The following is a 23,984-nucleotide window of genomic DNA, read 5'->3' as shown; positions in this document are numbered from 1 at the left end:
CGAGGACCATGGAAATAGTCCATAGAGACTAATCTAGTCCATGGCGTCAATCTCAAAGAAAAAGTATAACAAAGCAATCATGCGTACGTATATGAGACAGACGGGAGTCAGCAAATGAGTGGTTAATTGTAATAGAAAATATAAAGTGTCAATCAGCAACAAAAAATATATAAATATAACATTAAAATAAATATGACACTAGAGTTTGTAAAATTAATTTAGTAAATAAGAATTTTTATTCCGTTTTGAATAAACTTCGTGATTCTAGTTTCTTTAATGAAAATGGTAAAGAGTTCAAATGTTTGGTAACTGCATACGTCATGTTATGTTGAATAATTCTAAGTCTTGTATGTGGGGCTCGAATATTATTGTCGGTAATTGAACGTGTTAGATAATCATGGATGACCAGGTCAAAATAACGATCAATTCTATGGGGTAAATTGTTATGCTTTAAGTAAAAAATAAACATACATGAGTAATGTTTACTTACATGTAATTATTATACATCTACCATCGAGAACAATAGAATTTAGCGTGCGCTAAAAAAGCCGTACGGAACTCGCGCCCGTTCCGTACGGCACGGTTTCAAGGCGCCCCATTCCCTGCGGCTGTATCTGCGCGTTCACTGTAGAACGGTTTCAAGGGACCCCTTGGACGAGTGCCAGAACAAGTCTCGCGCGCGCTCTGTACGTGCGTATGTGTGTAGTGCACACACTCCAAAACTTGCAGAAGCGCGTCCGAGGTAGCGTTCCACACTGGCGCGATAAAATCGGAAGAAAAATTGTTGACATTGCACAAAAACGGTCACTACTCCGACATTTTGATGCCCCGATCAGGAATGTAAGATGTATAATAATAAGGTTATTACGAAAATACCGCAAAGGATGCACTCGGACATTGGCGCCGCGCATCGCCCTCCGCTTCGCGTCGGGCGATACGCTGCGCCAATGTCCTCGTGCATCCTTTGCGGTATTTTCGTAATAACCTCATAATATTCAAAATTAGTATTGTGGTGGTGCCTGTATATTATACATTATTCACAAAGCCCCCCCTGTCCTATTATATAAATCCCTTCACCTCGAAGAGAATATATTTTTTTTGCATATTGTTATCAATGTGTTCTGTGCTAACACTTAGTATATCATGTGCCCCATCGCGGCAAAATTTTAAGTATAGGCCCCATCTTCAGTATGGAGCTACTGCCTTTACATTATACATTTTACACAAAGCCCCCCCCCCCTTCGTCCAATAACGAAAGTCCCTTATGCCTGAGGACAATATTTCGCTTTTGCATCTTGTTATCAATGTGTTCTCTACTGACGCTGAGAATATAATGTCCCCCTTCGCGGCAAAATTTAAACTTATAGGCCCCGTCTTCAGTATGGCACTAATGCCTCTATATTAAACATAACGCACAAAGCCCTCCCCTTTTGTTCATGCACATAAGTCCCTGAAGCGTGAGAACAATATTTCATTTTTGCGTGCTTTTCTCAAAGTGTTTCTTCTATTACTATGAATATCTTGTCGCCTTCATGCCATCAGTGATAGTTATATGGGCCCCGATCAGTATGATGCTGGTACTTGTATATATTGCAATGTACAAAAAGCCCTTCCCTTCGGCCAATAGATAAGTACCTTAAGCATAAGGACAAGTTTCCATTTGTGCATGTTGTTATTAAAGTGTTCTCTACTATCACAGTGAATATCATGTCCCCTTCATGGTATCAGTGGTAGTTATAGACCCCATCAGATTGGTGCCAATGCGTGTATATATTGCATTGCGCATAAAGCCCCCTCCTCCTTGGTCTACTGACATACGTCCCTTAAGCGTGTGGATAATATTTCATTTTTGCATATTTTAATCAAAGCCAGGACAATATTTCATTTTTGCATGGTGTTATCTATGTTTTATGTACTTACAATGAGAATATCATAACCCTTCGTATCCCCCCTTCCCCTTCCCCCTTCGTTTTAGTTTTTCCCGTTCTGAGTTTGAACCCGCTTGAAACCACCGTATTGTAGAGACTCTCTCACAGCCCCTCACGTCACCGGCTAGCGGCTACTCCTCAGACCATCATACCGACGCCAGCAGTGGAGTTTATAAAGACTGCCGGCATTTAAACGGACAAGACGTGTACAAGATCACTGTAAAGTTTAAAGTAATGTAATGTAATGTAATGTAATGTAATGTAATGTAAATAATGCAATGTAATGTAATGTAATGTAAATGTAATGTAATGTAATGTAATGTAATGCAATGTAATGTAATGTAATGTAATGTAATGTAATGCAATGTAATGCAATACAATGTAATGTAATGTAATGTAATGTAATGTAATGTAATGTAATACAATGTAATGTAATGTAATGTAATTTATCTTTATTCAATACCAAATTTAAAGTATCCATCTATGAGGAGAAGTAAACCATAACGTGTAACTATGCACAGCTCTTTCAATACTATTACAGTCGGGACTATATGTTTAGATAAGGACACAGAATTGTTTGACCTTCTTAAATTAACTTCACAACTGCATCAGATTTACGTTGGATAAGAAAAGCGCAGCCTGTCATGAAAATTCTCAGTAAGAATGACGGTGACCGTGGTCTAATAGTTGCTGTAACATATTAAAATCGATCACATAACACATGTAAGATATTTTCTTCTGGCTCCCAGTACTATCATAAAGGTCCGAAGGAAAGGAACTCTGAGAGATCAGCAGCACTGCCCAGATCAGTCAGCTCAGAATGTATTTTTTACCAGTCTCTTGTACATAAAATTCAAGGAGCAGAAGTACGTTTCGTAAACTGCCGTTTCATTACTACTTCCACTAAATACAGTTTACTTAAATTTATTTATAGGTAGAGATTTTAACCAGTGACGTACTGGTAGAATTTTCAACCTTTTTTTAAAAAAAATTGTTGCCGAGAAAAAAAATTGTATTGCTTCAGCACACGGAAAAATAATTTGTGCTGATTTGACGATAGAAAACCAATTGCTACCACGTTGACGGGACAAATTGCTGACATACCCATTACCACCACTCCCCCGGTAAATTAAATGGTTCTCCCCTAGGTAGGTTACCTTTGATATGATGCCATAGTTTCGCCGGTGTATACGTGACGGTTTGTTTGCATTGTTTAAGGACTATAAATTGAAGTTTGTCGTAGAACAATAGGCATTCAACTCTTGTGCAAGACCCCGATCCTGCTAGAGATTTTACTATTCGCCACTTTTATCGCTCGAGTTTAATCAAGTCGTCCAATCATCGCGAGGGTACAGGTTATTGTGATGATCCAAATACCTGGGTTGTCAAGAGTTGGTACCCTGTAAGTGAATGGTACAACCACCAAGGTTTGTGTTGGACAACATTTTCTTCAACTTTGGAATACTTCGATCCACTGGCTTAGTCGTCGTGTGTAGATGTTTCTCTCGTAGAAGTCGATATTCAAGTTGTCAGATTTCGAGTTTTTTCAATGATGGCCGTTGAAGTCCTCACGTAAGACAGAATATCACAAGCCATCAGTTGGCTAAGGATTGGCCACGGATATTTTTGACGGTGTCGTCAACCATAATTCTCACTTGCTGTAAAGGAAGTTCAGCGACAGAAAAAGGTCATTTTCTGTAGGAGATAAACAAGAACCGTAATTCGAACTGTTAGGATAAATTAAAAAGTGAGACAGAATGGTGTCAAGGCTGAGAAGATACTGTCTCGTCATTGCTGTGGTCATCTCGCTGCGTCATCTGAGTAAGTTAATTTTGTCATTTTGTTTATTTATTATGAGAGAAGTCCGTAAAACGGACAGAAGCAGAACTTAGAGTTAAATTCGACTAGTTAACCGATGAATTTTCTTTTCTTGTTCTGCATATAAGCTAAATTAAATTATTTTTTGAATTATTAAGATTCCTTCTCGCAGAAGTTACGGGATATTACAGCATGGCATACTTTTTGTACTTGGTAGACGACTTAACATTTTCATTAGGATATAAGGGGTCAGTAAAGTTCATCAGCATAACTACATTTCCTGTGTTGAATTATTCAGTACTCAGTGTTTCTTGGTTCAATGTATGTTAAAGTGAATTAAACCCTAACTCCGTATATCTCATGGACATTAAAGGGAATATACATCTACAAATTGAAATTTTAATCTAATCAACAACTGTCATTTCAAATGCTGGTAACTATTTTTATAGAAATAGTCTCCGGATTTATTTTCCTGACGTAATTATTTCTATCGCATAAAAATCACCAAAAATAGATATGTGTAGCATCTTCTTGTATTCATCTGATATTTCTTTAGTGTCTCATTCAACAGCGACGTAATTTCTGACTTCAGTTGCCAAAGTTGGCATTTCAGTGATGACAAGATGGCCGAAATAAGGAAGTGGAAAAGGATTTTCTGTTATTCTTTTAAGCGTTAGTGGCAGCCATTTCCTTACCGAAACAAGCGTCACTACTTTTTCGCAATACCTGCACTGCACTCAAAATAATGATAACCAAAGTTACGGTAGACACACATCACACAGTTGCATTGACAAATGAATTTTGTTTGATATCAATTTAATAGATCACAGTGATAAACACTCAAATTCTGACATTTAATGTGTGTAACCGTCCAAATCCATGATGGTAAGACAAACGACAATGTTGATTTCAGAAGCCTGACTTATATTAGCATAGCAGCACGTATGAGACGCCTGGCGTCCTCTGCGACTGCGTCGAAAGTTCGAGATACAAATTTATTGATACACTGGGGAAGAAACAATGAAGTGTCTTAAACTTTAATGCACATATATCGTAATATTGTTATTTGTCGAGCATCTGACTGACAGTGTCCGAAAAAATACAAGAATATCCAAAAATATTACTTATAATGTTGGCTTAGACGAAACGTCTTCGTTAAAACATCATTGAATTATTTTGTGTCTGTTATTTACAAAACACCAGCAGTTTCTTTTCAGTCCATTAATTTGTATGATGTCTTTGAGAACAACTTCATGCCAAGCCGTAGAATTATTTTATCCTAAAATTACTGATATAGAAACCCTGAAAATGAAGAAGACTGATAAAACTATGTTTGCAGACATGTTTAACACTTGAATCAAGTATAGATGCGACGCATGCGTTGAGGGAGCAATATCTGCGAACTTATTCTGTCCGTATACGATACTCGGCAGATTTCTTACGAATAGTAACATCATTTTAGGCCAGGTACTTCTAGGTCATGTATAAGTTAATCAAATATCGCTGTGATACTGAGCGCTACCGAAATCATGGTTTTGAGTACTGTAGTCACATGATAGTAATGTAAATCAGTTTGTCCGTGGTTGAAAAGTCATTTGTAAAATAGATAGACACTTTTCACAGAACTGGAAATATACAGTTTGGAACGTTTCATTGTCTGTATCGAAACACGAAAGAAACGCAAAGTTTGTACACTCATAAAAAGAACATATCTGGGACCACGTCCGCCAGTGTGTGAAAAGGTTCACTTTACTCGACATCAGAAATATTTCCAAAAACAGTTTTTCAACCATTGTGGAAGCATTGCATTATGTATTGTTGACACTGTTTCCGGGAAAGCTTCCATAGCCAACATTAAAACATGCCACACCATTTTATGTGGGACCAATCTTCGAATTTTCATCACCTTGGACCAGAGAAGAAGATTCGCAAGTACAATTGTTGTACATATCAGACTATTTCATTCACTGACCGGGAAGTCGTGCTGATAACAGAAGATATAACAATCTTGATTTTTTTTCACTTAACGGCGTAAACATGATTTTAAGCCTTGTGTAAATTTATGGTTCATAGCATAGGAAGTTCAGGTGAGGTGACCCATTATATATACTTGTGTTGGTTTAAGCTTGGACCTTCCTTTGCAGTTGAAATTCACTATCTGTAAGATATTCAGAGCAGCCTATTTGGGCGGTCACACATTCAGCTTCATAATACCCACTTTTACCAGATTCAAAAAGTGTTATTTTTGAAACGTGACCCCTACAGTGGTTAATACGGCTCCTATAGTGGTTAATCATACCACTTAATCATGGATTAAGCTTCGAGTGAATAAAACCACAAAAACTGTTATCTGCATGCTATTCATAACGTTTCGTGATCAAATGATGAATAGTCTTGTTGTCATGATATGGAAATTGAAATATGTCATTACAGCCGCTATAAATGAACATGTGCATATATATAGCTTAACGAAACCGCTTATCAATGTGGTATGTTGATAATCAACGTGTTGTTATTCTAACAAGACTTACTTCCTCGTCGTTAACGTTTATGTTTTACATTTGAGTGTACAGTCAATTGTGCGCTAGCTCGTACGACTTATTTACTTATGTCGTAAAATCTTTTTACCTAAGTAAAGGTTTAAAGTTAAGACATGACTACATGCGTGCCAGACTTCCATGTCTGACTCAGGGTTCAAAGTTCAACCTTTAGCCCATGTATCATTGTCCTTAGGCTACTACCAACGCAACTCCCAGTCCTCATTTACGAAGTAATAGGACGGGGATAGAATAATTTGTAATGGAAGCAGTAGTATATGCTATAGTATGTATAAAAGGCAATTTCATCAACGAATATTAGGTATCAATGAAGCAGCTATTGTAATTTAAAGGGAAATTTATGTCTATTGTTCTTTCTAGACTGAAGTTTTGTGTTAGCAGAGTAAATTTTGCTATAATACTCTATGTTTATAGGCCGTCGGTCACCTGTGTGTTCCATTTTAACGGATAAGGCGGACGCTATGTCATTACAAGGTCACAGTATATGAAAATACTGATCTCATTACATGACTTTTAATTTGGAGGCCTGAACACTGCAAACTTGGCTTATGCATATGACAATCATAGTTAGCGCCTGATATTCGGAATGTTATACTAATAGTCTTACTCAGTTAGAAATTTCAAAGATACCGGTAACAAATGCACCCTCATTTGCATGACTAAGAATGCATACGTGTTCAGCTGATGATGAACTCTCGTCTTTTTGCTCTGCATTTGAAAGAAAAGTTCTCTGTTCCATTTCATTGTAATGGCTACATTAACCATTGTTACAACAATATCACAAGCCTACTAGCTGATATATCGCAATTTAAAGGAGCTCGTCAAGTGTTTTCATCTCCGATAACGCATGTATTGTTGATTGAATATGTATAGTGCATCTACTCAAAGAGGTCGACAAACAAACGTGTCATTAACGTGACATTCCTTCCGCTCACCAAAACGTATATCAGCAGAAAATATTGCCCAAAAATAACGAGAAATGGACACTTTCTCGCCATTTTGCGAGAATGCTCACTAATTGATGGCGGGAATTTTGTTTCTCGCAGATTCATAGCGAGAAAATAAATTGTCTCCCATTGAATGCGAGTAAAAAAAATGAAATCTCGCAGCATTCTCGCAAAAAGCGAGAAAGTGTCCATTTCTCGCTATTTTCTCGCAATATTTTCTACCAGTGGTAATGCATTCTCTTCTGTGTAAACTAAGAAGAAGAAAAACTTTCACCTTATCACAAGCTGTTGCCCGGTAAAGTGAGATTATTATAAAATTAAATTGAGCTTTTTTCCAAATGTTTGGTTGTACACTGCAATTTATTACGCTGACATAGACCGAGGAAGGAACAAAATGCCAAAAAATAGCCAATACACGGTTTTAAGTACCACTTGACACAATTTTATTTCACCGGATCAAAGTGTAAGTATCATAAATATTATTCCTGTAACGTCAATGACTCTTTGCTCACATGCGGTTCTATGTGGCAGGTCAGCGTGAGTGCACGTAAAAATGTAATAGCCTCTACGGGCCTAAGCATGTAATGTTCATACGTCAAGTTTACGTGAACACGTCAAGTTTACGTGAACACATTTTCATGCTCTGTGCCAAGACGAAGTATGTAATGGTTGGCAACTATTGCATCATGCAGCCTGGTACACCAATATTAGCGATACAATCTACCACACGTGGAGACGTCACATGGAATTAATGTAACCAATGTTCAGTCTACCAGAGAACCCCTCATTTTTTAAGTGTTTCTGGTACCAGCAGATTGGACCTCAGACAATAACAATCATTAGCGGTAGCTTATTTACAGAAGGTGTTCCAATTTCATCCCATTGACACAATGTTATATCTCTATATATTAATGCTTAATTCGAGAGTGAGGGCGCTTCACTGATACAACATCGTCCACTTAGGCCTATCTGCTCCGATGCAAGTCAAGTTTTCACACTTGAGTACAGAAGAACTGACAGAACCGAAGACAGAAGTGAAAACACTACGAAAGCAGACTGATGACAACGATATTAACTAGAAGTCGAAGATGCAACTTAGTATTTCGAGGCATTGCACAAGAAATCCCTCATGAAGACTGGGATACGACAGAGAACATTATGCTAAGAAATGCTACACGTTGAAAGGCACATCAGTCAGTATTGACGAAGACTTTTCACCAAGAATGAGAGCAATTCGGAACAAGCTATCGGCCAAAAGACGAGAGATTTTGAATCTCAACAGCCCAGCGAAAGTGAGATTGAACTATGATAAACTTGTTGTCACGTCAGAACGTGGAAAGCAAGTAAACATCTACGACGAAGACCATCGCTCGTGCAAGGAAGTATCTGATGAAAGCCGCCATCAACCTAGCTAGGTAGTCAGCCGGGCCCAGCAAGACAATGAACCACTAGCAATCCTTTTTTGGAACGTTCAAGGTTTACGTAAAATCTGAATAAATTTGATTTCATAAACTTGATAAGAAACTACCATGTAGTGTTTTAAACGAAACTTGGGCAAAGTTCGAAGCTGAATTTGATAATTCAGTCAGTATATATAAATGTTTTTCTTCATATAATGAAAAGCAAAGCCGCTTTGGGAGACATTCGGGAGGTGTATCTATATTTGTTATTAATCATTTAGCTCCATACGTTCATAAAATGTTGTTTTGATCACCATTGATAAAACAATCCTGAGGTTGAATAAAGATATTCTGAGCGCTCACCAATGTACTTAAATTATTCTTATGATGGTATCGAGAATTTAGAGCACATTATCCTTGATGCATATGCTAAGCTAATTGACTTTTATTTGATTATAGCTGGCGACTTTAATGCCCGTACAGGTGAATTGCCTGATTACATAGTGCAAGATAGTGATGTGTTTTTACAACCAGGATATGAGTCTGACAACTTTGACTTGCAACGTAGGTCGAAGGAAAAATGTGCAAATTTATTTGGGAGACATCTGCTTGAGATTTGCTAGAGACGTTCCCGGCTGACAAAGATGGTATTTTGTAGTAAATAAAATGAAAAGTGACCCATGCGGGACTCGAACCCACATCCCCCGAATACATTTCGGATACTCTACCAACTGAGCTAATGAGGAATTACTGTGTAACAGTAATTCGGACTGATCCATTAGCTCAGTTTGTAGAGCATCCGAAATGTATTCGGGGGATGTGGGTTCGAGTCCCGCATGGGTCACTTTCCATTTCATTTACTAGAAAATAAATTAAATTCGTATAGTGGGGTGAGTCACAATTTCAAACCCAAAAAGATGGTAATTATACTTGTTTGTCAAGCAATGGAACAAGTGTCATCAATTTTGTCATCAGAACTTTTGTCTTTTGTGAAAGACTTTTCTTGTATTACTGTAGACATTTCTGATGTACTAAGTATACCATACCTGAAGGAAACTCTGAACTAATGCGGAATACAACCCTGGCACCGTTTTAAATCGAAACCATCACTTTCAAATGTGTTTTTGTTGAGAATGAATGATCAACATACTAGTGATATTCCCACTGATGCGGATGATCAAATCGTAGATAACAGAGCTGATGAAGCTATTCAAATGGTTAGCGACATTTTTAACTACGTAGCACCTGAAATGAAATTAACGAAAAGACTAGACAACCGTAGTCATTGGCAACCAGTTTGGTGGGATTCACAGTGTCAATATGCCAAGAATGAAAAGTATCGATGTCTCAATAATTTCAGACTCACGAGTAGTAATGGTGACTTGCTTTCATATAGATCTTCGAAAAGTAAGTTTTAGGCTATGGGTAGACAAAAGGAATCTGTGTTTCAGGAGAGACAGAAACAAAGATTGTTAGAAGTAAAGAATGGCCCTGTGCAATTTTGGGTCCATTTGCGAAATATGAGGCGCAAGTATGTGTATGCAAGTGATATTACAACAGACCAATGGTATGTGTATTTCCGCTCACTGCTTATTAATCCTTTATCTACAAATATAGATATCACTTTTCGTGATACCGTCACAGCAAGACTTGAAACTCATGATCAACATTTGTCGTGATAATGTCCCTTACGACCTTAATGCAGTTATTTCTCAGGGTGAAATTGAGAGAGCTATTCATTGTATGTCAATGAGAAAGCACCTGGTCATGACGGTATTGTTATTAAATTCGTCAAAATAAAGTTTCAGTAATGTTTTATAACAATACTTTTTCTAACGGTACATTTCCTTCAAGTTGGAGTAAAGCTATTATTACGCCAATTCATAAAAAGGAAGCCTGTGTGATGTAAATAATTATAGAGGCATTTCCCTTCTTCCTGTACTTGGCAAAATATTTACAAAGATTTTGGTTTTTCGTCTAGAAAATTTTTGTCAAAGTAACAAAATTATTTCAGAAGCTCAGGCCAGTTTCCGACGCGGCTATAGTACCATAGATAAAATTTTCACACTGCAAGCTATGGTAGCCAAATATCTGACACTAAGAAAAGGGAGATTTTAATGTATTTTCATAGACTTTTGAAAGGCCTCTGACTCTGTTCAGCATAATTCATTTTGGGATAAATTGATTAGATATGAGATTCACGGTAATTTTTTGTCTATTCCTTAGATCAATGTATAGGAATTTACAATCTTGTGTAAATACTTCTACTTGTATCACTGATTATTTTGAATGCACAATTGGAACATGCACGGTCCCTCCACAGAGGGACCGTGGAACATGGGAAGGCTGTATGCTAAGCCCTATCCTTTTTTTATTCATCAATGACCTTGTATCGTACACTAATAAGGTCGGTTGCGAAGGTGATTATGTTGATGAAGAAGCCCAAAATATTAATATTTTGATGTATGTCGACGATGTGGTCGATGGATCAGATATCAAATCCACATTCAGAGTCATATTAATCAGTTACATCTTTTTTGTTCCCACTGGGGTTTAAGTTTCAACTTTGATAAGACTAAAATTATTGTGTTCCGCAGAGGGGTTTGGATTAAAAATTATGAAAAATGGTTCTTAGATAAAAGGCAAATTCAGGTTGTGCCACATTAATTATAAGTAACTAGGTTTAATTTTTTCCGTTCTGACTTAGATGGAGGCAAACCAAGAAAAACCAAGCGTCACAAGGTAGAAAAGCCACGTTTCAACTGAAAACTGTATTGAGAAAACTTGGCGGAATGTCATTGTCAGATTCTTTTAAACTTTTTGATACTTATGTCACCCCGACTTTATTGTACGGTTGTGAAATCTGGGGCTATGATCATGCCCCGCAGGTTGAGCAAGTTCATTATCAGTTTTGTAAGTTTCTTTTCAATGTAAGCGGGAAAACAAATGATCTAGCTGCAATTGGTAAATGTGGCAGATTTCCCTTCTATGTTGTATATTTCAAAAGATGTGTAAGTTATTGGTTAAAACTTTTACAGATGGACTCTAATAGGTATCCTTACAAGTGTTATCTTATGTTGAAAAGACTTGCAGAAGAACGTACGATAAAATCATTGAATTTGGCTTTTAACGTTAAAACCCTACTTTGTAGTTTTGGATTTGGACATGTATGGATAAATCAGGGTGTAGGTTCTACTAGGCTGTTTTTATTTCAATTTTCTCAGCGATTAAGAGATTGTGCTCGACAAAGTTGGCATGAGGGTATGGAATCATCTCCCAGGTTACGTTCTGTGCCTTCAAATCAATGCTTGATCCAGAGAAATATTTGAGTGGTGCTCACATTTTTAAATTTAGAATTTCATTTTCAAGATTCCGTTGTTTGTCACATGTTTTGGAAGTTGAGAATGGGAGACACGACAATGTACCAGCTGATCAAATGTTTTGTAAATTTTGTATGAAAAATTTTATCGAGGACGAGTTCCATTTTCTCTCTATCTGTCCACTCTATGGAGACCTTTGCAATGAGTTGTTACCAAACTGGTTTTGTATCAATCCGTCATTCGATGTTATCTCACTGATGAGCACAAGTAATGTGACTTAAGCAACTTAGCCTCATTCATTTACTTTGCAATGAAAAGAAGAGTGGGCTCTCTCTCTGTCAGTTAAAGTCTCTTTTCCTGTATGGGCCTGTGGTGTACGGTTATGAAATAAAATGATTACATGATTACATGCTTAATTCTTTTTCTTGTGATTCTTTTTTTGAATGTGTGCAATTACGTGTCAACCATACTTACATTAGACGCAGTTACCCTCATAGAAATGGTCTCAGCCAAAGTTTTGTCACGTGACAGTGATCACGTACTGAAAATGAAATCATAGACATTAAAAGAGAGATGAAATACACACCTTTTATAATTTGTAAAATGATCGGAAAAAGGTACACTTTTGAAAGTGATTGCCTACTTGACAGTAAACAGCACAGTTAAAATGACGAAATTACGCAGCGACAGCTGTAACTGAAAGCGGATGTGACCGTCAAGGCTGTCGGAACGCTACTGTGGGGCGCGTAGGCGCATTGGTACAGGAGAAAACATGCCACGTGCGGTGACCGAGCTGACCCTGTAACCGATTGTCGAACAACCGTACATGGCAATGAAAGACTAATCTTGGCATTCCTTATTTAGGACAAAAGTACAAGTTTTTCTGCTGGTTTGTTTACAAAATATGCGTTGTTCAGGTGACGATCACTACAAGAGTGATAGTGCCAATAAAAATCTACAACTTTTTATTGACGTCAGACACACTTATCCATGTTAAACGGTAGCTGTGTATATACGGCAATGTACATCAATGGTGTGATTAAAGTCTGGTTATTCACAATAGACATCAAATCAGGTCCAATAATCGTTATCATTCAAGGTAAACTATGAAATTTACCAGGTCCAAGGAACATATAGATGATGACAAAGGCAATGGGGCCATCTTGAACCACGAAATAGTGGTGGTACCAGGTGTCCGGAATTGGTAAGCGTACCCTGCCAGCTAGCCGCACCCGTCAAGATTGACCCAAGTGACAAATTCATTGTTATTTGGTGAATTCACCAAATTACTTTTGTGAGTCAAAATTTGGTATGCTGTCACTCATCATTTGAGAAACAGACAGGTCATATTTTGATGCAACATCTCCGTATCTACCGTAGAACTTCTTAAATGATTTCACTAATCTACTTTCAAAATATGGCCACGTAAGACGAGAGATCAATGTATGTATACATAGATACATCTACATAGATACATATATATGTGGATAATTATGAGCTACTGTATTGCGATGATATAAGCATTTGCAAGAGAAAGCGACTAAAAACCAAGCGCATAAGACCAAGCTGTGATTTTTAGCTCACGTGTGTAAACACGTGGGCAAATGTCATAGCTCTGTCTGTCTGTCTGTCCGTGTGTGTCTGTGTTAGTGTGTGTGTGTCTGTCTGTCTGTCTGTTTACACGATAACTCAAAAACGCCTGAACGGATTAAAGTCACATTTAATATACAGGTACCATATGCTACTTGCAAGAACTGATTAGATTTTGGTTAGTGTGGCTTGCAAATTAATGAAGTTATGCAATATCGTTTTTTCCGTACAATGGTTTCCCTATGGAGACGGTAATGACAGTGTACATATATCAAGAAATACTGCACCAAACTTCATGAAACTTTTCACAGATGACAATCTAAGAATATTATGATGATACTGTGAGTGTCATGTCAATTATTTGCTCATTTGCATACTAAATTAACTTTTGTCATTCGTGTCATAACTCTAAAATTCCTGCACCAAACTTGATGATACTTGCGACAAATATTGATCTGATATATATCTAATTATACTTAGAAGCATTTGGAAGTGTCAAGTTAATAAATAGCTAATTTGCATATTTTATGAAGGTTTGTAATTAGTCATATAACTCCAATATAACTTCACCAAATGTGATGAAATCTGCTGCAGATACTGGTCCGACTGATATCTAACTGTAGTGTAAAGCATTAAGTGGTGTGAAATTAATTAGGGGTTCATTTGCATATTGAATGAACTTTGTAATTAGGTATATAACTCTGAAATTACGGCACCCAAGTCAGTGAAATTGGGTACAGATATTGTTTTTATAAATATCTAATTGTACTAAGAAGCATTTGGAAGTGTCAAGTTAATAAATAGGTCATTTGCATATTTTATGAAGTTTAGTAATTAGTGATATAACGCCAAAATAACTGAACCAAATGTGATGAAATCTGCTGCAGATACTGATCCGACATATATCTTATTGTGGTGTAGAGCATTTAGTTGTGTAAAGTTAATCAAGGGTTCATTTGCATATTTAATGAACTTTGTAATTAGTGATATTACTCCAAAATTACAGCCATAAATTTGATGAAACTTGCTACAGATGTTGATCTGATAAATATCCAATTGTACTGAGAAGTATTGAGCAGTATCAAGTTAATAATTAGCTCATTTGCATATATCATGAAATCTTATAATTTGTCATATAACTCCGAAATAACTGCATCAAATGTGATGAAAACTGCTGCACATATTGATACGACAGATATCTAACTGTATTGTAAAGCATTTAGTAGTGTAAAGTTAATTAAGGGTTCATTTGCATATTTAACAAACTTTGTAATTAGGTATATAACTCTATAATTTCGGCACCAAAATTTTGTGAAACGTGCTACAGATATTGATTTGATAAATATTTAATTGTGCTATGAATCATGGAACAGTGTCAAGTTAATTTAGGGTTTATTTGCATATTTAATGAAATTTGTAATTAGTGACATTACTCTAAAATTACAGCATTAAACTAAATAAAACGTGCTACAAATGTTGATCTGATGGATATCTAATTGTCCCATAAAGCATTGAGCAGTGTCAAGTTAATTAACAGCTCATTTGCATATTAAATAAAGTTTTGTAATTAGTGATTAAACTCTGAGAGTACTGTGCGAAGTTTAAAAAAACCCTGCTGCATATAGTGATATAACAAATATCTCATTGTCTGTGAAGCGTACTACTATTAATGAACCTGGTGTAAAACACGTGAGCATATTCAGTTAATATCTGGTTAATTGATTGTTCCGCACGTGACTATGCGCGTAATCTGCTGTGTATGAAATAGCACAAACTAGTCTGATGGACACGTAATACGTAGACGTCACGAACTGGCCTTCAAAAACCGCATCGGCATTATTTTATCTTATTTTTACCACTGTGAATACAACATTTAACCTTTATACCCTTCGTGTAGTGCTTATACTTTATTAGATTTGCTCTATCCATCATGGAGTCAAGGCACGTTGACGTTACCATCAACGTGCTCTACCATTTGCACACATTGATCCAAAATCTAAAGCGTAAAGTTCTAAAGGTTGGACTTTGATTAAGTAGGAGATATTCGGAGGAGCAGAGAAGTAAACGTTACATCTTATATTTGAGTAGAGTAGTTTCTCCTCTTCATTCATTGATTCATGTTTGTCATACATATTTACTAAGATGAGTAGAGAATGTGAATTGCTAAATTTTTGTCAACTGGTGAGTATACAAAGACAATTTCACAAGGAAAGACAGCCGCAAAGCGATTCTGTCGCGAAACCGTAAGGGCAAATTGGTTTCAAAATAGCACGTAACACATGACAAGTTACCCTAATACATCTCAAACTACACCTTTTGGCTCATGCAGAGATTTGTATGTTGAAGAAACTAGAGTATTGACTATGTATTCTTCCAAACTTTATCGAGTGCTCAAGGAAATATCATTCTTATTATCTGTTTTCAGATACCTTCGCCGAGCGTAATGATGTTTCCAAGATTTACACCAGGGTGATAGTTGGATACGTATCTGACCAAGAGGCAAGAGTAGGCTATTACAATGGTACTGCCGGAGATTTATACTCAGCACTGGAGAACGGCAAGATCATAGATGTAATTTCACAATTTAGCGACCGAGACACGATAATAGGCGGTACTTCGTTTGATTATGCGACCTCTATGATTTTCATCGGTGACAATGGTTACAAAACAGTAGACATTTTCTCTCCCGAAGGCAAGTGGAACCGTACCCTTTTTACTGGAACCTCAAGGCAAGTCTTTGGTCTTTGCGTCGATTGGTTGGCTAAAAATGTCTATTGGAGCGACGCGTCATACAAGTGGATTAAAATATCCACTTACAACTCCGTCCCCTCTCACCATTTATCTTTGGTGACAACCAGTTTGGATCGACCTGCCGGTATCGCCTGTGATCCCGAAAGAGGGTAAGAGTCGACCGCTTATATTATACATTTATCAACAAAAGGAAATATTTTATGTTATATTGAAACCGATCGAATTGAAATAAAACCATACGTGGCAACCAGAAGACGATTATCCCAGGTGTAGTAGAAAATTTCATCATTGTTGTATGTCTAACAACTTCAAGCCACGAATCTTCTTATGCATAACATAATGTCCTATACCGAAAGGATATTCATAACTCAAATTGACATCGATATGTCCTTTCAATCGTTAATATGGTTTTTTTTTATGGTCTGATGTTTTGCAAATTTTATCTTCTGTACGCAGACAATTTGTCTGTCCATTGTTTTTGTCTAACCAATTAACGTCCAATTGAAATAGCGTCATAACAGCCCTTTCTGCAATTTACGATGTTTAAGATTTAAACGTACTTTACGGAATGGTAGGGAGCTGAACGCAAAGCGTACTGTTCCAAACTCCCATATAAAAATGAAAGTCTTGAGTCAGATATTGAGGTATATTATCCAGACCCGAACTTCCAATTAAAACATTGAGCAATACATATTTATCTTGTCAATATCATGAAAGCGATCGATTTTTTCTAAAAAAGATGACAAGAGAAAAAATATATGGATGGAACCACCAAAGAAGAAGTAAATAATTGCACCAGGAAAAGATGATTGGGAGTGAAGTCGCCAGAATTATTTCACGAAGAGGGATGAGTTAGGAACTAATTACTTGTGGAAAAATCAGAAGCAATTTGTGTGCTTTTTGATTTGAGTAAAGCAGTCACTCACAAGTGTTTAAGCCTAATTTTAGTCAACTAAAACTGCTACCACATGCACGAGAGTAATGTCTAAAGTGAAAGTCACGAACAGATTGCCTTGAAAGTACAAAGCGGTCAGAAAAATTCAAGGTCGACATCTTAAAAACTTATGTCCACCCCATTTCCTGACAGGGTACAGTAATGAAGCCTCAGTATGCTACGACAAAAGGGCTTTTATTGGTCTGGTTTGGTTTCAGAAATACGCTAATTATATATCACTTTAAGTCAGAAAACACTAATGTCTGCCTGAAACAGGTAGATACAGTTATAGCATTGACTTGTCAATGGCGTCATGACATGTAGCAGTCTCAGAGTGAGGTCACTGAAAAATTACCGAAATATTTGAAGTATTACCCTTCCTTTCTTGACAGGTATTTGTACTGGAGTGATATTGGTGAAGTTAAAAAGATTGAGAGATCAACACTGTCTGGTGAGGAGAGAACTGTTCTATGGGATGAAAATTCTGTCGGGACCACCGTCATCGGAAATCCAGTCTCTCTGAGTATTGATTCTAACATGTATGTACTTTTACTGCTTTCTGGCATGTAACGCTCTCATAGCTATTACTTGAATTGAGGGACAAATCACATCCAAACAATGCACGTTGGCTATCACGTACAAGTAATTTTATGTCATCACATGCACAAGCCAAGTTTGTCATCTGCTGACAAAGAACACGGGGTTTATCATCTGACGCCACTACCAGCCGCGTCTATGCCATCAATTTTGGTGCGTCGGAACTTTTTATGCGTCGATCTTCGATGTATTGTAAATGTAAATGAACAACATGGACGACCATATTTCTCGAACGATCAAGATTTCGTCAAAATCAGTCATAATTATAAGAGTCTGACAAAATGCATCCACTTTGCAAATTTTGAGTACTTGCTTTTAGTTTTGTCGCCAAAATGGGGTTCATATTCGTATATCCAGACCCCATGCACCACGCACCACTGCGTGACTTCCGATGCACGAGAATACTTCCATGCTGTAGACCACAGACAAATAGAAAAACAGACTAGCAACGGGTATTGTTCAAGGTGTGAAGCGGTTACGTTACCGCTCCATGTACGCCTCGCCTAAGGTCCCTCTCGACTCTCTTTTCCGGAGAGTCCCGACCGACTATGTAACCTTCGGTAGTTTCTGGATTTTCGCCAATTTTTAAGCGAAAGTATATTCGGCAAAGTTCGAGTTGTTGTTGTCGAGTGGTGCTGAGCGGAATCGGCGTGCTGGCGAAAACGGGAAAGTTTTGAGCTTCGGGGAGGTGAGTTTTAACATTTTAAAAATTCCTCTCACATTTTTATGAATATACAGTAAGTGTTTGAACCAAATTTGAAGGTCTTTTATCGATAGTGTCAGATTTTACTCAATGGTTCACGGTCAGTCATATCGTCTATTACAAGTTCGTCATAGGAGGAAGTGTTTATGAAACTGCTGGAGTGTTATGTTTCGATTGGCGTAAAGCAGTGATTCTACCCCGAGAGCACACAAAGTAAATATCTGAAACATGGTTGCTACGCGACAGGCAGCATGACGAAATCGACGTGTCCTCTTGTCGAAACTAAAGACAAGGAGAAAAAATGTGGTCTTGTTCAATTATCAACCACACATGAAATCTCCAAAAAGTCTGACAGCTGTGAAGCTCATTTTAATATGAAAAGGCATGACAATGACGGAATGCCGCGTTGCTAGTCTGTCTTTATATTTGTCTGTGTGTAGAAGTACTTTCCTCTACAACAACGGGGCCACGTGCTGCGTCACGGCCGCACGCTGAGCCTCTAAAAGTCGTTTCCTGAAATCAATATTTACATAGACTACGACAATAATAATAGTCAGAACAACGAAAACATAAGAGTGTGACGCCAGCATATTCGTTAGGAATCCGCCTACGTGAATAATTTCCAGAAATAGCGAACTCGAAGCTGATCGCATTAGTGTGGGGTCAAAACTTTGTCTGAGTTCAATATCTTGGCCGATACAAACTTTGAAATCGTGTATAACTTCGCGGAAGGTATGTGTAGACCAAAAGATCGTCTTGCGTTTGCTCCGTGCACGCCGTGTTCCTCGCTCAAGTGACCAACGACTAGAAATGATTGACATTTGCCCATGGCATAGTGAAATTATTCCAAAAGACGTTCAAACGCGGAATCGTTATACAAAATCCTTTTGTTCTACATTTTGTTCTTGGCTTGTTGATGTGGTAAGTATATATTCCCGGTATCCCTGATATTTCTTCGTTCAGCTTGGAAAATTTTAGTGACATAATTATCGTATCACCCACCACTTGTTGCAAAATCATAAAAACCTAACTCGTATTTTCCTCCGTGGAACAAAGAAAAATATTAGGGTATAATAGCAAATTATACAATCAATGCATGAGACGTGATATTTCACAATGTGGGAGCACAGACGAACATAATGACTGAGACTTATAGTTCCATAGCTTGCGACATTCATTGACAAATATTAAATATCTTCCCAAACATGCGCCACTTCTTGAATTTATCGTATTACATACATACATACATACATACATACATACATACATACATACATACATACATACATACATACATACATACATACATACATACATACATACATACATACATACATACATACATACATACATACATACATACATATATATATATATACATATATTGAAATGGTGAATCTTATTTTACTTGGAAAAACTTCCAGACTATACTGGGCAGATAACAATGATGGGAAGATACAAAGCGTCAATTTGAATCTTCCAAAAGATACTCCAGCGACTTTTACAACGTTTTCGGCGGAGGTCTCAGGAATTCGTTCCCTGGATGTAGCAAATGTAGGTAACAATTCATCATACATGTATCTCTCTCCAAATGTCTCCCTCTCGTAGGGTCTATCTTCGTCCCCCTGTAATTATTTATCTGTTCAATGCTTATCAGTCTAACCGTTTCTCGTTTACGCAAACCAGCAGTTCCAAGGTCAGTCTATAGTGAACACATTTGTCCTGTCTCTATTTTGATGACAGTGCCCATTTTATCGCTCAAGTCTGTGGTCACCAGAATTACACAGTTTTTTTCCCAGGGCCTCGGGACAAGGCAATATGTGTTCTGGAACACTTCGCTTACCCATCTTCTTATGTTGAATAGCTCCATGTAGGCATTGCAAGTTGAAATTCACTAGAAGAAAGGTATCTGGTGATCACAGGGGTGCCAATTTCATAACGAAATGAATGATAAATATAACCATGGCATACCGAATAAAATCCGCTCTTAAGCTTCAACATCGTGTTAGGGATTATATGCTAAGACATTCGCAAACATTCTGAAATGACATTCAGCAAATCAAATCACAAGCAGCGTGCGAAATTAACGCTAGTCCGCTGGTCCGAGACCAATAGAATCGATTCCCAAACGGATCAGCTGTTTTTCCAGGCAAAATTCACATAATAATTTTGAAAACCGAATTTGTTTGGCCATGTATCCAACTATTTGTCGGTCCGATCCCCGCGTGCATGAGCGTTTTTCCTAGTTTTGCTACTGCAGTACGTAACGAATTACCAACTCTTCGGACAGAGAACGACAGCCGCTACAGTTAAAACTTTTTTAAATAACACACGCAATTGGCCGATTTCACGGGCAGGCTATTATTTTGACCACTCACGATTTTTGATACAAACAAAGTTTGTTAGAAAGGTCATAGGTCTTGCAAGTCTGCTGTCACATGTGCGCGACCTGACTACGCTGTTGCGGATCGCCCTACCAATAAACTTATGTGGCGTTTTTTTGAAGGGTGTGAGCCCCAAAAAAGAATACAAAAACACATGACAAGGAGAAGCAACAGGTACGAAGGGAATATGAGGCCAAAGGAAAAAAATTGTGCCGTTCCGAGAACCCCCACCTACCCTATTTTTGCCTGCCGACCCTAAACTTTTTAGAGCTACGTAAACACGGAAGTAAAAAAAAGCAAGAAAAACCCCGTAAAACCGGGCGTTCGTTACCTGGCATATGAGTTTTGCTTGAACGAGGATGTCTCTTATGTTTTTATTCCTTTTATATGTATGATAAGTTTTTCTGGAAATGTTGTGGCCAGTGTTTGACCCCTGAAAAGTGCATATTTGAAAATAAAAATATATTTTGGAAAAAAAACTCCCTATCGACCTACCTACCCTATTTTTGAAAACCATGTTACCGGAACAGCAAATTTTTTCCTGATCAAGAAAGACGAAAGCCGCTATCTTTTCAGCATGCAAGACAGAATAAGTTCCGCGACTGGTTGTTATTTGATAAGTGGAAGATGTATGTACTGCGTGCCATGCCGACGAGCATACGGCGATCTCTCTGCCCATAAGGTAGCCGCATATCTTGTAAGTCTGCTTTCTCAACTTATTCTAAGGCTCCGTTTGTGGTTGGCACTAACAACTTTAGACCCTCGAATTTAGCCTTACACAGTTAGTCAGAGGTTCATAAAATCGCTGTGGAACACGCTAAAGAACCGCAATGCGCAACAGCTGAGGTAACACTGCAAAAAATGAACAGAGCGGTCTTCACAAAACTCCGCTATCTCAGTATCTGTTCCGTAATGCCCATGCCATATGTATGAATAACCGTCCATCAAAAGACTTCGTCTGGGTGGCTTCACTCGACGTAAAAAAAGAAGTTGCTGACAGATGCTGTGGCAGTCTCTGCATCTACATCTACTCAGGAACAGAAAACTGTGCAAATGGAGGCAGATGCTGCAAATTCAGTTGCTACTGAGTGTGCTGATCCGTTGTCGGGACACTGATGTAGAATCAGACTATGAATCTGACTTTGAGTTTGGAGACTCTAGCTGCTCTGAGGATGATGATGCCTATGATCTGTTTGAAATAGCTGATGGTGTAATGAAAACTGAAGGCTTGTTCCCATGTAGTAGAGATATGAGATGAAAACTGATTGAAATATTTTTCCCCATGTTTATTTGAAATGAAAACTGAGACTATTTCCCATGTTAATTGCAATAGGACTGAAATAGTTTTTCTAATATTAATTTGGAATGAAAGCTGAAGAACTTTCCCCCATGTTTATTTGAAATGAACACATACTTTTTTCCATGTAAATTGGAAATGAGGACTGAAAGAATTTTTCTCATATTAATTTGGAATGAAAACTTAGACTTTTTCCACATGTTAATTTTTGAATGAACTATGAAATCTTTTCCCATAGAGATCTGGTTCTGGGTGATACCTAACTCTAGTCACGGCATATATTATTGAGAAAAAAATATAAATTTTAAAATACATATTTGTTCATTTATTTGTATCAATATTATATAACAACACCTGAGTAGGAGAGACTGATAATATACCATGTTATCAGCTCTTTTCAATTGTAAGTACATTTTTAAGGGCTTTTTGTTAGTTGTCTGTTGGACAAACATACATCAAGAAGGACCAGCAGATTCCCTTTGCTATTGGTCCTTCGGACCAGCATGCACACACTGATCACAAGGTGCCTTAATTTGTGCCTTACGGTTTGATGAACTAGTACCCTTTCATGTATTTCCGAGCAATGCCCTCAGGCTGTACTGCGACTTGTCGCTATTTTCTTGCCATGTGACCGGCTTGAGCAGATCACGGGCACCTCAGATTAGCATGTGCTGTCTTATAACTCAAGTGAAATTGTTTTGACGGTGGACGGATAACACTGAGCACCATGACTTGGGTGTAGATATACATCATTTACATATCTATAGTCTTGTCTCTTGATGTAAAGGGCCAGTGAAATTTTCGTCTTGTTTGAGAATTTTTCTTTGGAATTATGTGTAATTGTAACCATTTATTCTTGATAGTAACTCGATTACCGTATTTACAATTTCTTCTCGATAGGATTTCGGACTTTTGGTCGCAAACGAAAAAACTAATCATATATACTTTCTTCCATTTGATCGGAGATCGAATGACTTAAGTATGGACATAGCATCTCCTGTGAGTCTTGCCTACTTTTCCGAAGGCAGACAAAAGACTAATCAGAGTAAGTAAAAGTTTCCAAGAATATTTACAAATACAAGTAAACCTCTGCTTTACTAGTTGTACAAACATTCTAATGTCAACGTCTTCATCGTACACAGGAACGACTTATCACACGAAAGCAAAATATCTACATGTATGACTATTTGCTTGGTCTGTAGTACACTTTTATGACGTAGAAATTCCAAGAAGAAACTCAATTTTGTTTAGTTTCTGATATCGGCACTTTTATCCTTGCTATACACATTTCGGCCTTTGACGACCACGCTCATTACTTTTGTGTTTATCATTCAGGACAGCACCCTAGTTGCCAGAATACAAGTTGTACTCAACTATGTACACATGAACCTACCAAGTATACATGTCTTTGTAGTGTAGGATACCGGCTAGATGCTGACTCTAAAACTTGTATCGAAGGTAAGTCTTATTTGCTCCGGAGAACCCAAGGCTACGTTCTTGAAGGGTGGGCTGGAAATTTACAAACTCTGTTAAGAGGCTTCTATATGAAAAAAAGAAATTGAAACAGGGAACTTTGTCTATGATTTCCGACTGAATTAGCTGTGTTATACAGGAAAATACTGTCATTGAAGTATTACCTCGGTTGCAGCCTGTCACAAGCAGTCACGTGATCACTGCACGGTTCTACTGAATGAAACTGACAATGAGAAACTTAATTCCTTCCAAAATCCGGTATTCTTGGTAACTTACAGAGAGAA

At 37.6% G+C, this 23,984-nt stretch overlaps 1 protein-coding gene across 1 annotated transcript in view; it reads left to right on the top strand.

The window, feature by feature from the left end:
* Window positions 1-3,448: 3,448 nt before the first annotated feature.
* The window catches only part of LOC139114005 (low-density lipoprotein receptor-related protein 5-like), a 30,322-nt gene continuing 9,786 nt past the window's right edge, over window positions 3,449-23,984 (top strand). The window contains exons 1-6 of the mRNA XM_070675478.1: window positions 3,449-3,749; window positions 15,987-16,461; window positions 17,639-17,785; window positions 19,971-20,100; window positions 23,128-23,272; window positions 23,563-23,685. Of these exons, the coding sequence (XP_070531579.1) occupies window positions 3,686-3,749; window positions 15,987-16,461; window positions 17,639-17,785; window positions 19,971-20,100; window positions 23,128-23,272; window positions 23,563-23,685 (1,084 nt within the window). The 5' untranslated portion in view covers window positions 3,449-3,685. The remainder of the gene's footprint in view (window positions 3,750-15,986; window positions 16,462-17,638; window positions 17,786-19,970; window positions 20,101-23,127; window positions 23,273-23,562; window positions 23,686-23,984) is intronic.

Source organism: Ptychodera flava, chromosome 16 (genome assembly GCF_041260155.1).
Source record: "Ptychodera flava strain L36383 chromosome 16, AS_Pfla_20210202, whole genome shotgun sequence".
Classification (NCBI taxonomy): domain Eukaryota; kingdom Metazoa; phylum Hemichordata; class Enteropneusta; family Ptychoderidae; genus Ptychodera; species Ptychodera flava.
This window is presented reverse-complemented; position numbering and strand designations above follow the sequence as displayed.